General features: G+C 41.4%; 1 protein-coding gene across 2 annotated transcripts in view; it reads right to left on the bottom strand.

The window, feature by feature from the left end:
• Positions 1–811: 811 nt before the first annotated feature.
• The window catches only part of smim13 (small integral membrane protein 13), a 30,551-nt gene continuing 16,126 nt past the window's right edge, over positions 812–15,236 (bottom strand). For both annotated transcript variants that reach the window (XM_051935858.1, XM_028817326.2), the window contains one exon: positions 812–1,807. In XM_051935858.1, coding sequence (XP_051791818.1) covers positions 1,617–1,807 — 191 coding nt within the window. In that variant the 3' untranslated portion in view covers positions 812–1,616. The remainder of the gene's footprint in view (positions 1,808–15,236) is intronic.

Raw genomic sequence — 15,236 nt, 5'->3', positions numbered from 1 at the left:
GATATCCTAGACAGTGAAACAGTGTAAAATCATGCCTGGTGTCACACAACAGGGTGTATGCTGGGTACTCTGATGTAACAGAAGCATGTTGTAGAGATTAGAGTGCTCCATGCTGTGTGTTTCACTACAATGTATGGTGTGAGTTTAGACTGTCTAGTGAGTCTTTACCAACACATTAAAATATCAGGTATGCATTATGTATTTTTTCAAGACAGCTAAACTAATAAAGTCTTCCAGTTTTATTTTTGCTTCATAGTTGTGCCTCATGGTTACACATACTGTATATTACATGCTTTTGTTAGTTGAGTGTTGCCAACTTAATTTGCCATACCAGGCTTTGCTTCAAAAATGCCATCTCAAGATGCCTGATGGAGTCCTTTCTACGTGTATTTATTTTGGATGGGTGGTGACAACAACTTTCATATTGTTCATTTCACCTCTTTAAATTCTGAGGTGCACAAGATTCCCCCATTTCACACTTAAGAGATCTTAAAAAGCAAATGTTGTGAAGGTTTAATTAATAATTTACAATTAATATAAGGGAAGACAATGTTTTTAAGCAAAATGGGTGTCGATATAACAAAGCCCTCAGATCACATGTGCTGGCCGAGTTTTCTTTTTTATTTTATCTTGGTAATAAGAAAATTGAATTCTGCTGAAAAAGCCTCCTTTACAAATATTTCACATCCTCGAATGAGCCAAACTGACAAGCTGTCTAACTAAATAGAGAAAAGCTATATTAGTTTAAGGTTAAGTGGAAAAGAAAATGACATATTAATTATGTACCAGACAGAGCACAGTATATGGTACATTGCTTTAAAATATATTTATTATTAAGGACAACAGCTATGGTAAAAATTGTGAAATACATATATAAACTAAACAGTGTATGGTGTTCCTGAAGACTGTGTTATAAGATTGTATTAAAAACCAAATTCACAATAAAATCAACTATACATAGAGGTCCACACAAAAAGGGGAATAAAACTATTAATGTGCAACATGACATGTATTTCACAATCCTGCTCAACCACAAAGTCCAGTATTTATTTTACTTTTCTTTAAATATATTTATGAGTATATAAACAGCAGCGCTCCTCAAGCCATGCAAGTAAGAGTGTAATGGCCAAAAAGTCAACCACCTGGTTGGTTTCTCACTGCACCCATTGAGGAAACATCAGGAGTTGTTGCCTCTAAGAACACATCCATTTGGCTGAAAGTGCCTCCATTTACAAGACAAAACATAACCGATTCTAGTAAGCAAGAGCGTGACCTTCTGGGTGTCCATCTCAAAATGAACCATAATATGTCAGATGAAACCAAGATGGCCCTGGTTGTCGAGTGTCATTCTACAACTAAAAGACTGTAATTTCAGTTTTGGCAAGCACAATATGAATCTGTATTTGGGACGAACCCAAATATAACATTTTATGATATCCATGTGCAAGTAGCAGCATGTGATGTTACCGACAGACATAGGTGGTACCTGGATACAGTATTTTACAATAAAGCAGCAGTGAATACAAAGTTAGCTATCTCAAATACCATCGTAAATGTAAGATGAGCTCCCAGAGTTCAGTCAACTCAAAAAGCAACACCAGGCTGCCTGGGACCTTTTAAGTCGTCTCCTCAGTTAGTAGTTTGCGCTGCCGTGCACTCTTCGGCCGGTGACGGGGTGTGGATAGCATCTCTCTTTCAGTATCTTTTTCTGACTCTTCAATATCACCATGCTGGGACCCCGTATCCCCCAATAGCTCCCGCAGAAATTTGAATTTTGACAGGAACAACTGCCACACAACATACCATCCTAGGGACACACAAAAAAAAAAAAAGACAAAAAGTCAACTTACAGATGAACCCAAGGACTGGCAGAATTTAATTTCAGTAAAATACATTTGGAGAAAATACCTATTATTACACGTGCACAATATTTCTAAATGCATACTCTATATTTGACAGAGCCTTGAGACAAAATATTATGAATGGTAATCACAACTCTACAGCAGGTATGAGGTGTAATTTTGATTAAAAGATAAACTGTTACACTGCTTTTTTTTTTTAAAGGCCATCAAATACACAGAAGCTGCCACTAATACTGTGCTCAGTGTTGTACTTTAATGGCACAAAGACCAACGGGCTTCACATGGCAGCACCAGTGAGAGATACACAATGCTTTATTAACACTTTAGTTATGCAAGACAGAGCTTTTGTTAAAGTGTTGTTACATAGCTGTAAGTGACTGATGGATACATAGCTGGTCTCTTACACCTAATCAACTTGTCATTACTGATAAAAAAAAAAAAAATAGCGAAATACTTATTAAATAAACAAAAGAGTGATGTGTTACAGTAATGACATGTATAATGTTTGAAGTGTCAAATACAAAATGCACAATTAATAGAATTCCATGGGATTTCATTCAGTTGTCAGTACAGGTAGGTCTCTAGCATGTTTTAAATACTGTATTTAACCTGGCTGATTTGTTTTCAATCCTATTCTTTGCAAAAATTGATATATTTGTATGGAATGATTACAATAAAGTCAATAAAATTATATAAAAAAAATTCTGTATATTATCCAGCAAATTATACACCAGCATTTTAACAAAGCTTTCCAAGTACTACTTTTAACTCTCCACTTCCAGAAATGCCCTACAATGATTTTTTCAAATGAATTTACATATAGTATCTCTAAAAAAAAAAAAAAAAAAAAAGAAGAAGTAATTATTATTAAAATACATCTCAAATGTGTTTCTGTTAGTTTAACTGGCAACTTTGTCTCGCTGAACCCAGGAGTATAATATATACATCTGCACACAGCCATGAATGAATTTTCCTTAAAACTGGGTGGGTACAATTTGACTGCTCACTGACTGTCGCATTTCTAAACCAATGCATCATGAAGGCAGAGCTCAAAATAAGGGCGGTGATTTTGAACTGCAAAACGTTGTGGTGGTCTTATTAACCTGGTCAAACAGACAGAAAGCTTCTGATTACAATGAGCTTGTCTACAAATCGAAAAGTCTACTAAAAAACCCTATGTAAATGTGAGTCTCATGTATTGCAAATAAATATAACCTGTTGAAAGAGAAAAACCTTTCTGTAACATCAGATTATATATTGGCATTCAAAGACATCTTCTTCTTCTTCTTGTGGCTGCTCCAGCTAGGGGTTGCCACAGCGGATCATCTTCTTCCATATCTTTCTATCCTCGTCATCTTGTTCTGTTACACCCACCACCTGCATGTCCTCTCTCACCACATCCATAAACCTTCTTTTAGGCCTTCCTCTTTTCCTCTTGCCTGGCAGTTCCATCTTTAACATCCTTTTCCCAAAATACTCATCATCTCTCCTCTGCACATGTCCAAACCAACGCAATCTCGCCTCTCTGACTTTGTCTCCCAACCATCCAACCTGAGCTGACCCTCTAATGTCCTCATTTCTAATCCTATCCATCCTCGTCACACCCAATGCAAATCTTAGCATCTTTAACTCTGCTACCTCCAGCTCTGTCTCCTGCTTTCTGGTAAGTGCCACCATCTCCAAACCATATAACATAGCTGGTCTCACTACCATCCTGTAGACCTTCCCTTTTACTCTTGCTGATACCTGTCTGTCACAAATCACTCCTGACACTCTTCTCCACCCATTCCACCCTGCCTGCACACATCAAAAGACAAAAAGTAAATGTGAACAGCATGTTGTTGCATGTGCTGTCTTTGTTGTTCAGTGTTATGACAATGTATAGTGTAGGAGCCAATGTTAAGTTGAAAGAATTTGCAGTTAAGGTTAATGACATGTCGCATCACATCAAAAGGACTGCCATTAAGAGAGTTGATAACGAAGAGCCACAGGAGATGTAGATTTCAGTACTCAAAACATCTGAATCAACAAATCTGCCTAGCAACATAAATAAAGCAAGGACAATGCTGCACGTCTGAACACGTAACTAAAGTAAGTTAACATTATTGTCTAACTAGCAAGCCCGCGATTCTCGAAAGAATCGCAAACACGTAACTAAAGTAAGTTAACATTATTGTCTAACTAGCAAGCCCGCGATTCTCGAAAGAATTGCAAATCCAAGAATGGCAATCACTTTCTGTTCCCTCCGATATTTGGAGGGATGAAATATCATGGAGGGTGGGTGCGTCCTGGGAAAGTTCATTTAATTAAATAAACATATTTGTACTAAAGCGGTTTCTTTTTGGAGCTGTGACTCATCTGGTTTTGGTGTTTCAGAAGCACGTTGTAGGCGCCTTCGTTTATTGTTTTTATTCATGCAGTCTCTTTTTTGTTTTTCTATGGCTGTGTCGTCAGCAAGAAGCTGTATGCGGTGGTGTGGGTGGTCGCGTTCGGGCGGCTGTACAACCTGGCGTGCACGCTTTACCTCAGGTTTAGTTCACAGGTCGTAGCCATGGTAAAGTTTTCATTTAATTAAATAAACCTATTTGTACTAAAGTGGTTTCTTTGTGTGGGCACCTTCGTTCATTGTTTTTATCCATACGGGCTCGTGTTTGTATTGCTAATCGTTGAGCTCCTTCCATTTGGAGCCGTGCCTCCTTTGCCTTTGTTGTGTCAGAAGCGCGTTGTGGGCGCGCTCGTTCATTGTGTTTATCCATACGGGCTCGTTTTGTATTTCCGTTAGTTGAGGTGCTTCATTGTGGAGCCATGACGTCTTTGCTTCTGGTGTGTCTGAAGCGCGTTGTAGGAGCCTCCGTGTATTGTTTTTATCCATGCGGTCTCGTCTTTGTTGTCTGGAGCCGTGACTTCTTTGCGTGTGGTGTTTTTGAAGCATGTTGTAGGAGCCTCCGTTTATTGTTTTTATCTAGGCTGTGTCGTTAGGTAGACGTCGTTTACTGTTAGGAATCATAATTGAACATGCCACACAGACTGCTGGCACAGTGGATTAGAGGAAGTTTAGTTTACAGGTTGTGTTGTTTGGGCGCCACCTACTGACTCTGGGGCGCCGCGGTACAGTGCGCATGCGCTTCGGTGCGTCCGCCGTGCATAAATTAAACTGTCGTTTAGTAATATAGATTGTAAATGCAAACGTGCTATTCCAGAATATAGCTGCAGCTTTTTAACACATAGTACAAACGCAGACCACAATGTTTATCTAGACTGTTGGCTGTTTATATACCATTTAGTGATGAAGTACTCAAAATGACAGGAAGATAGCATAGCAGACAGAAGCACATTTCAAACCTGTTCAAAACATGGGCTTTTTTGCTAAAATATTGTTAAATCTATACATCTAGAATAATCAGCACTAATCATAAACAGGAAATGCATTCCAATTATACTGAGCTCCTTAACTGAAGACAGGACTCTACCAATGAATGAGAGGGAGAAGCGGATCTTCAATTCAAAATGTGCCACATTACGGGAACGTGTTTTGTTGTTTATATTGTGACTTTTCAGAAAGTATGTCTTTGACAATATTTCTGCAAAAAAAGCATGAGCTTTCCGTGTTTTGAGCATTCAATTGGATAACTGACACGTGCATTATTATTGCAAGAGTAACATGAGATTTCATTTTTTTCTTTTCTCCATGGATGTTTTTAAACACCATTTACTGTTGTACAGCCCTGGTCGTCACAGGGTTCTGGTATATCAAACTTATTTCTCTTTGTTCTGCATGAAAACATGACATTAAAAATTTCTCAGCCATTTTCACAAACTACTGTACATGGGATAAATAACATATAGTTAAAAAATTTAGGTGGATAGTTCCTTTAGGAATGGACAGTAGTCGGCAAGCATGCCACAGAATTAAAAAAAAATTATAAAAATGTTACAGTGAGCCAAGTCAATGGTTTTTTGACAAAGAAGAACTAAACCTGTCAATAGTCTACAAAAATAAGTACTTGCTACACCTTGTAAATAGCAAACCATACAGAAGTTAAAAAAAAAAAACGAAAAACAATGCAAACACAAAATAAGCACATTTCTTCACTATTGAGTCAGTAAATGAAGACCAAAATTACAGAGTAATTAAGGCTCTTGCACAGAGCACAGTGTGCCATGGGTAGTGTAGACACTGAATGGACATGAACAGGTGAGCAGGGTGCTAAGCTCACCTTGATTATCATCTTGTACGGTTTTGTAGCCCACAGACAAAAACATCAAAAAAAGAACAAACGTTACTTACATATTTGCATATAACCTCATCTACTTAGGCAATTCACACAGGATTTAATGTCCACTGGTGTACCAAACTTATCATTTTAGTCCAATATAGTCATTTTAAATGAGTGTTTACCAAAAAGCTACCTGAAAATTGAAAAACTTGCAATTCAAATTAAATTAACTGAATGTAATTTACCACTTACTAATCACAATTGACTATGCACTCATTTAAAGAACCCGCATAAATCAAGTAAAACAAATGTCTAGAGATGCATATCTACAATATGGAGACATTGTCCAGTGGTTAGCGCTGTTGTCTCATAGTTCTAGAAGACTGGGTTCCAGTTCCACCACACATTTTCCCTGTGTATGTATGTGTGTTTCTTCAGATATCCCGGTTTTCCTCACACATCTCTAAAATATACAGATCAGGTTAACTGGTGCTTCCAGAGGACTGAGCATGCAAGTGCATTTTACCTTTCACCAGTGCTGCAGTGCCACTAGCATATCTGAAGCTAAATTCCCCAATTTGCACATGAACTTGATGTTAGCACGTTGTTTGAAATACAACATTATGCCGAATGCCTATGAACATGTCTAACTCAAAAGGTAATTAAAACAATACTACATGCCGAAACCAATCCAGACCTGGGGCCTCATGTATAACGCCGTGCATAGAATTCACACTAAAACTTGGCATACAGACAAAAGCGGAAATGTGCGTACGCACAAAAAAAATCTAGATGCATAAATCTGTGCGTACGCCAACTTCCATGTTCTTCCACTATATAAATCCCGGTCAGTGTGAAAAGTAATGCATGTGCCTGCTGCCACTCCCCAACTCCTCCCAGAATTATGCCTCTTTGAATATGCAAATCACTATAAATAGCCCTTAAGCTCAGCATTCTGTGAAAAGGCAATGACAAAATAGAAGAATTTCAGAGAATACCAAGTGGAGGCAAGGAAAAACGTACTATTTGTTGGTTTAAACAGTGGTATAAACAAGAAAAGGAAGGTGATCGAGTAATAAAGTGTCGGAGAAACTCGAATGCTCAAGTTCACAAAGTCACACAGAGCCCAAAATTAAAAAAGAAGATGTCTGATATCAAAGTCGCTGTGAAAAGGCAAGTTGTAGCCCACTGTCTGAGTATCATATGAAAGCTTATTAGGGTACAGAGAAAAGAAAAAAAAATAGGCACACAGTGGGGGAAAAAAGCATGAAATGTCAACTTTAATCACAAAATTCCCACTTTAATCACATAGTTTATTTTGTCATTAAAGTAGATCATAAATTTAATCTTAAAATCGTTTAATTTACTAGTTTCTCAAATACCATCGTAACTAAAGTAGCACCTTAAATGCTTTGTTTTGTATGTGTTCTTCTATGTGCTGTATATGTGTGAATCACTACGTGCTTCTTAAATGGGCTTTCTCTTCCTCCGACAGGACACAGAATCCATTACATTTGTGATATTACAGTTTTTGGAACAATTTAAATATTAAGGTGTATACTTTATATCATTTTCATGATGATAGGCATTAAAGCATGTATTAAACATGGGAACATGGAGGCGCAGTGATAATGACAAGCTGGCTCCTCGTCCAGAGATTGTTCCTGCCTCACACAAGATGCTTGCTGCGCCATGTGCAACCTTTGATGAAATAATTTATTGCAGCAGTCTCTTTCAAACGTACTAACCCCCAATTCCTGTCCTTCCTTTTCTTTCTCCAAATACCCAATCGCCACACAATCAGCACTGTAATAGATGTAAAGCCATCTGTAAGCTGAGAATGCCGATTCTTCAAAACTTTTAAGGAACATTGAAATATCTTCGTAGTGCACATTTAATTATTCTATCCATCTATTCCTCCAGTGTCGCCCCAGCCCCAGCAAGAATACAGTGCAAGGCAGGAACATTTTTGTGCATACGCACAATTTATACACAAGGCCCCTGGTGTAACTAGTCTACAGAAGTGCTACGTTCCCCTACCTATGATGAAAATTACAGGCCTCTCTCATCTTTTTAAGTGGGAGAACTTGCACAATTGGTGGCTGACTATAATTTTTTGCCCCACTGTATGTGTGTGCTTGTATTCACCTTGCAATTAGCTGATGCCCCGTCTAGGGATTGTTTCTGCCTCTTGCCCAATGTTTGTTGGAATGGACACATCCCTGGATTGATGGAGTTAATCATTAAACATCCTTTTCAAAGATATTGCAGTAAGGTGTCATAGGAATTTAATGGGTGTTCCAGGCAATTCACAACAAAGAGAAGCTGAACTTGTTCTCACCGTGATAATATCTCGCACTGCCACCTGCTGGATTCCTCCAGATTTACGTAAAGTATGCATGCAAGTATAAACAGTAAAACGCTTGCGTAGCAGGAGCATCCGCTGCAGCACGCATCGCGTAAAGTATAAACCCGTCCTAAGCCTAATTAAGTGCGTCATTATTTCCAAGTTTCTGTGTTTTCGAGTCAATGTAGAAATTACAAACTAAGTAATAACTAACAAGCAGTTATATGGGGAATATGTAGTTTAAGTCGTTAACAGTATTTTCAACCTAATTTTCATTCTGCTTTTCCAGGTATTCTTTTAATTTAATTGATTATTTACTAGTTAGCAGGTCCGACACTGAAGTCGTTGCAGCTTTCATCATCCTGGGAGTCTGCTATGCTGGTTATTAATTGTCACTATTAGGGTTAAATGAAAGGAGCAAACTACATAAGAAAAGCGAAAAATAATAGAAAATAACAAAAAGAGAGTTAAGTATTTATAGCTTTAGAAAAAACAAATTTTTCTAAATGTCTTATAAATGTTAAAACCATACAGTTGTGTTTTTCTGAATGCAGAATAAGAGAAGAATAAAAAAGACCAACTAATAAATGAGACCAGTTGTTATCAATTATTATCACTGATTGTGAATCTGGTTGGAACAAAAACCTATAGCCACAGTGGGTCTGCAGGACCGAGTTTGGGAACCACTGATCTATAACATACAGTCATGGCCGAAATTATTGGCACCCCTGGAATTTTCCTTGAAAATGCACCATTTCTCCCAGAAAATTGTTGCAATTACAAATGTTTTGGTATACACATGTTTATTTCCTTTATGTGCATTGGAACAACACAAAAAAACAGGAAAAAAACAAAATCTGACATCATTTCACACAAAACTCAAAAACCGGGCTGGACAAAATTATTGGCACCCTCTACTTAATATTTCTGACCTCTCTTCTTTTGCAAACTGCTCAAGGTTCCTCAGATTTGAAGGGCACCTTCTCCCAACAGCACTTTTGAGATCTCTCCATAAATAACTGTTCAATCGGATTTAGATCCGGACTTATTGCTGGCCACTTCAGAACTCTCCAGCGCTTTGTCTTCAACCATTTCTGAGTGCTTTTAGAGGTATGTTTGGGGTCGTTGTCCTGCTGGAACACCCATGACCTCTGACGCAGACCCAGCTTTCTGACACTGGGCCCTATATTGCGCCCCAATATCTTTTGGTAGTCTTCAGATTTCATGATGCCTTGCACACAGTCAAGACATCCAGTGGCAGAGGCAGCAAAACATCCCCAAAACATCTTAGAACCTCCACCATGTTTGACTGTAGGTACCGTGTTCTTTTCTTCGTAGGCCTCATTCCGTTTTCTGTAAACAGTAGAATGATGAGCTTTACCAAAAAGCTCTACATTGGTCTCATCTGTCCACAAGACATTCGCCCAGAAGGATTTTGGCTTCCTCAGGTACATTTTGGCAAACTCCAGTCTGGCTTTTTCTTGTTTCTGTGTCAGCAGTGGGGTCCTCCTGGCTCTCCTGCCATACCATTTCATTTCGTTCAGATGTCGACAGATAGTTCAAGCTGACACTGTTGCACCCTGAGTCTGCAGAACAGCTTCAATATGTTTTGAAGTTGATTGGGGTTGTTTATCCACCATTCAGACTATCCTTCGTTGCAGTCTTTTATCAATTTTTCTCTTCCGTACACGTCCAGGGAGATTAGCTACAGTCCCATGTGTTGGACTTGTAGCCTTGAGATTGTTGACATTTTTCCACAATTTTTGTTCTCAAGTCCTCAGACAATTCTCTGCTCATCTTTCTGTTCTCCATGCTTAGAGTGGCACACTCAGACACACAACAGAAAGGTTGAGTCAACTTTTCTCCATTTTAACTGGCTTCAGGTGCGATTGCTATATTGCCAGCACCTGTTTCTTGCCACAGGTGAGTTCAAACGAGCATCATATGCTTGAAATAAAATTAGTTCTGTGTGAAATGATGTCAGATTTGGCTTTTTTTCTGTTTTTTTGTGTTGTTCCAATGCACATAAAGGAAATAAACATGTATATACAAAAACATTTGTAATTGCAATAATTTTCTGGGAGAAATGGGGCATTTTCTGGGAAAATTCCAGGGGTGCCGATAATTTCGGCCATGACTATATACTCTATTTGTCCACAAGTTTGATTACAAATAAAACTTGGTACCAGAGCAAACCAGGTGACTTCTTAATAAATTTCTAGTCATGCAGCCTAGTCCATGTACTCTAGACACTTAGTGGTCAAGTGTTAATCCTCACAGTGTGTTGGTGGTATTTCTGGACGTTGCAGATCAAAACAATTTTCTGAAGACGTATTATATCTAAAAGATGGCTAAATTTTGCGCAAGTTCAAATCTCATTTCTAGTAATGCTTATACCATATCTCTGGAAAGGACAGACACTTTTCAGATGAAAGGCAACTGCTTAAAGCCTCAGTAAAGCGATGGATGGAGGGATCCCGGCACTAAAAGCAGTTGTTGCCTCTGATGGTTGCAATTCTAAACATCACTTCCGTAGGAAAAAGTCAAGGTAAATTACTGGACGACACAGCCACACAAATAAAGAGGATTCCGCGCTGCACCCCAGAGTCAGACGGAAGAGGCTACGGAGGCCCCACAGGTCCACGAAGATAGTATGGAAGGCACGTGAAAGTACGAAAGGCGCATGTGTCTACAACGCAATTCTGAACTAAACGGCCACACTACACAGCATGGCCCACGCGCTTCTAACACACCTACAGAGGCCCCACAGGTCCACAAAGATGCGAGCCCGCATGGATAAAAACAATAGACGTGGGCGCCTACAACGCGCATCTGAAACCGCGGAAGCAAAACTGTCTCGGCTCCAAAACCAAACAGCTCGACTAACGGAGCTACAAAAACGAGCCCGCATGGACAAATAAAATGTACATAGACGCCTACAACGCGCGTCTGAGACTGCGGAAGCAAAGCAGGCACGGGTTCAAAACGAACAACCACAACTGACAGAGATACATACAGAAGCGAGCCCGCCTGAATAATGGGCAAACAAAAAATGAGGTATACCCGAAGGCACTGCAGTAGTACTTAATGTAACTTTACTTCTTAAATGTTAATGTTTTACTGTTTAATAATTTATACGCTTCTTATATGTTGTTCAAATTCTTTTATCAAAATACCACTGACAGCGCAATGCACGATAACATGGAGTGAATACACCATACGCATCCGCCCACGGCTGCCCTGATGTGCGCAGATAGGAGTTGATTCTACAATAAAATAAAATAAACATAAAAAGAGTAAAACAATCATCACCCATAAAGCGTGTGTGTGTGTGTATATATGTATATATATATATATGTTGATATGTGGATGTGTATGTATATATATATATATATATATGTAGATATGTATATATATGTGTATATGTATATATATATATATATATATGTTTATATGTATGTGTGTGTATTTTATATATATAAAACACAGCAACACTCATAACAATGACAACACAATTACATTGACAATCATGTTACGTTATTTTTAAAATGTTTCCTTTTTTTTTCATAACCTCTTTAACACACTACTTCTCCGCTGCAAAGCGCGGGTATTTTGCTAGTTAATGAATATACTTCCTTTGTTACACTCCAATATATCTCATACATTTATCAATGTATTTCGGGTTACCCAACACCGGGGGTAGGCGAGCGAAGCGAGCAGGGGGCGGAGCCCCCTTGTAACCATCTATCTCAAAATAGTCTCGGTATCAGTGTATTAACTGCTGTGTAACAAATGTATGAATGTTTTAGGAAGTGAGAGACTTACTTGGTTCTATAATCTGTTATTCATACTGCCTTTTTAATACAGTGTTCTATTTTAGCTACAGTTGAAACAGGGTTTGGCAGAGAACATTCTTCAAGTGTTAAAAATATTCCTGTGCACATTTAGAAATGAAATTCTGCATAATAATAAATGAATCACTTAATTACTTACAAACAACAACTGGCTAACAGAAATTTTTTGATGGTTTTTAAATGATCAGTTTACCAATTAAATGAGAACTAGAATTCATACTGAATAGAAAGAGATGAATCAAAATTCTTTACTTGTTGGCTATTTTAACAATGTACTTTCTGAGTATGAAAGCTGTGACTAGGTAAACACTACAGCATATGTCTTGACTGAAAACCCAAAGTGTACTTTTCAGTGAAATAAAAAAAAAAATAAAGAAAACTCTATGACCGAACTTCACACTATGCCACAAGGAGTTACCGTACTAAAGTAAACTTAATGTCTTGATACAATATTACTTGTTAATCTATAAATTGTTGTGAAATTATATTTACTGCTCCCTTTTTATCTACAGGCACACAAGAATTCAAATAAGTCCATGGTTCTGCAGCATACTTTGGTAGAAAACAAAATCCTTAAGTTGTTTTATACACCCCCTCCTTTAACCGTCACCTTATCGTGGTGGAGGGTTTGCGTGTCCCAATGATCCTAGGAGCTCTGTTGTCCGGGGCTTTATGCCCCTGGTAGGGCCACCCAAGGCAAACTGGTCCTAGGTGAGGGATGAGACAAAGAGCGGTTAAACAAACCTCCTATGAAGAAAAACAATTTTGGATGGCGTTTTCCCTTGCCCGGACGCGGGTCACCGGGGCCCCACTCTGGAGCCAGGCCTGGAGGTGGGGCTCGATGGCGAGCGCCTGGTGGCCGGGCCTGCACCCATGGGGCTCGGCCGGGCACAGCCCGAAGAGGCAACGTGGGTCCCCCTTCCCATGGGCTCACCACCTATGGGAGGGGCCAAGGAGGTCGGGTGCAGTGTGAGTTGGGTGGTGGCCGAAGGCGGGGACCTTGGCGGTCCGATCCTCGGCTACAGAAACTGGCTCTTGGGACGTGGAATGTCACCTCTCTGAAGGGGAAGGAGCCTGAGCTAGTGCGCGAAGTTGAGAGGTTCCGGCTAGATATAGTCAGACTCACCTCGACGCACAGCTTGGACTCTGGAACCAATCTCCTTGAGAGGGGCTGGACTCTGTACCACTCTGGAGTTGCCCCCGGTGAGAGGCGCCGAGCAGGTGTGGGTATACTTATTGCCCCCCAACTTGGAGCCTGTACATTGGGGTTTACCCCGGTGGACGAGAGGGTAGCCTCCCTTCGCCTTCGGGTGGGGGGACGGGTCCTAACTGTTGTTTGTGCGTATGCACCGAACAGCAGTTCAGAGTACCCACCCTTTTTGGAGTCCCTGGAGGGGGTGCCAAAGGGCATACCTTCTGGGGACTCCCTCGTTCTGCTGGGAGACTTCAATGCTCACGTGGGCAATGACAGTGAGACCTGGAAGGGCGTGATTGGGAGGAATGGCCCCCCCGATCAGAACCCGAGTGGTGTTTTGTTATTGGACTTCTGTGCTCGTCACGGATTGTCCATAACGAACACCATGTTCAAGCATAGGGGTGTTCATATGTGCACTTGGCACCAGGACACCCTAGGCCTCAGTTCGATGATCGACTTTGTGCTCGTGTCGTCGGACTTGCGGCCACATGTCTTGGACACTCGGGTGAAGAGAGGGGTGGAGCTGTCAACTGATCACCACCTGGTGGTGAGTTGGCTTCGATGGTGGGGGAGGATGCCGGTCAGGCGTGGTAGGCCCAAACGTGTTGTGAGGGTCTGCTGGGAACGTCTGGCAGAGCCCCCTGTCAGAAGTAGCTTCAACTCCCACCTCCGGCAGAACTTCGACCACATCCCGAGGGAGGTGGGGGGACATTGAGTCCGAATGGGCCATGTTCCGTGCCTCTATTGTTGAGGCAGCTGACCGGAGCTGTGGCCGTAAGGTGGTCGGTGCCTGTCGTGGCGGCAATCCCCGAACCCGTTGGTGGACACCGGCGGTGAAGGATGCCGTCAAGCTGAAGAAGGAGTCCTACAGGACCCTTTTGTCCTGTGGGACCCCGGAGGCAGCTGATAGGTACCGGCAGGCCAAGCGGAATGCGGCTTTGGTAGTTGCTGAGGCAAAAACTCGGGCGTGGGAGGAGTTTGGGGAGGCCATGGAGAACGACTTTCGGACGGCTTCGAGGAGATTCTGGTCCACCATCCGGCGTCTCAGGAAGTGTCAACACTGTATATGGTGGGGATGGTGCGCTGCTGACCTCGACTCGGGACGTTGTGGGTCGGTGGGGGGAATACTTCGAAGACCTCCTCAATCCCATTAACATGCCTTCCAATGAGGAAGCAGAGCCTGGGGACTCAGAGGTGGGCTCCCCCATCTCTGGGACTGAGGTCACCGAGGTGGTCAAAAAACTCCTTGGTGGCAGGGCCCCAGGGGTGGATGAGATACGCCCGGAGTTCCTCAAGGCTCTGGATGTTGTAGGACTGTCTTGGCTGACACGCCTCTGCAACATCGCATGGACATCAGGGACAGTGCCTCTGGATTGGCAGACCGGGGTGGTGGTCCCCCTCTTTAAGAAGGGGGATCGGAGGGTGTGTTCCAACTACAGAGGGATCACACTCCTCAGCCTCCCTGGAAAAGTCTATTCAGGGGTCCTGGAGAGGAGGGTCCGTCGGATAGTCGAGCCTCGGATTCAGGAGGAACAGTGAGGTTTTCGTCCTGGTCGCGGAACAGTGGACCAGCTCTATACCCTTAGCAGGGTCCTGGAGGGTGCATGGGAGTTTGCCCAACCAGTCTACATGTGTTTTGTGGACTTGGAAAAGGCATTCGACCGTGTCCCTCAGGGAATCCTGTGGGGGGTACTCCGAGAGTATGGGGTACCGGCCCCCCTGATAAGGGCTGTTCAGTCCCTGTACGATCGGTGTCAGAGC

The sequence above is a fragment of the Erpetoichthys calabaricus genome, chromosome 13, assembly GCF_900747795.2.
Source record: "Erpetoichthys calabaricus chromosome 13, fErpCal1.3, whole genome shotgun sequence".
Classification (NCBI taxonomy): domain Eukaryota; kingdom Metazoa; phylum Chordata; class Cladistia; order Polypteriformes; family Polypteridae; genus Erpetoichthys; species Erpetoichthys calabaricus.
Note: the sequence above shows the minus strand (reverse complement) of the source record. Positions and strands in the feature narration are given on the sequence as shown.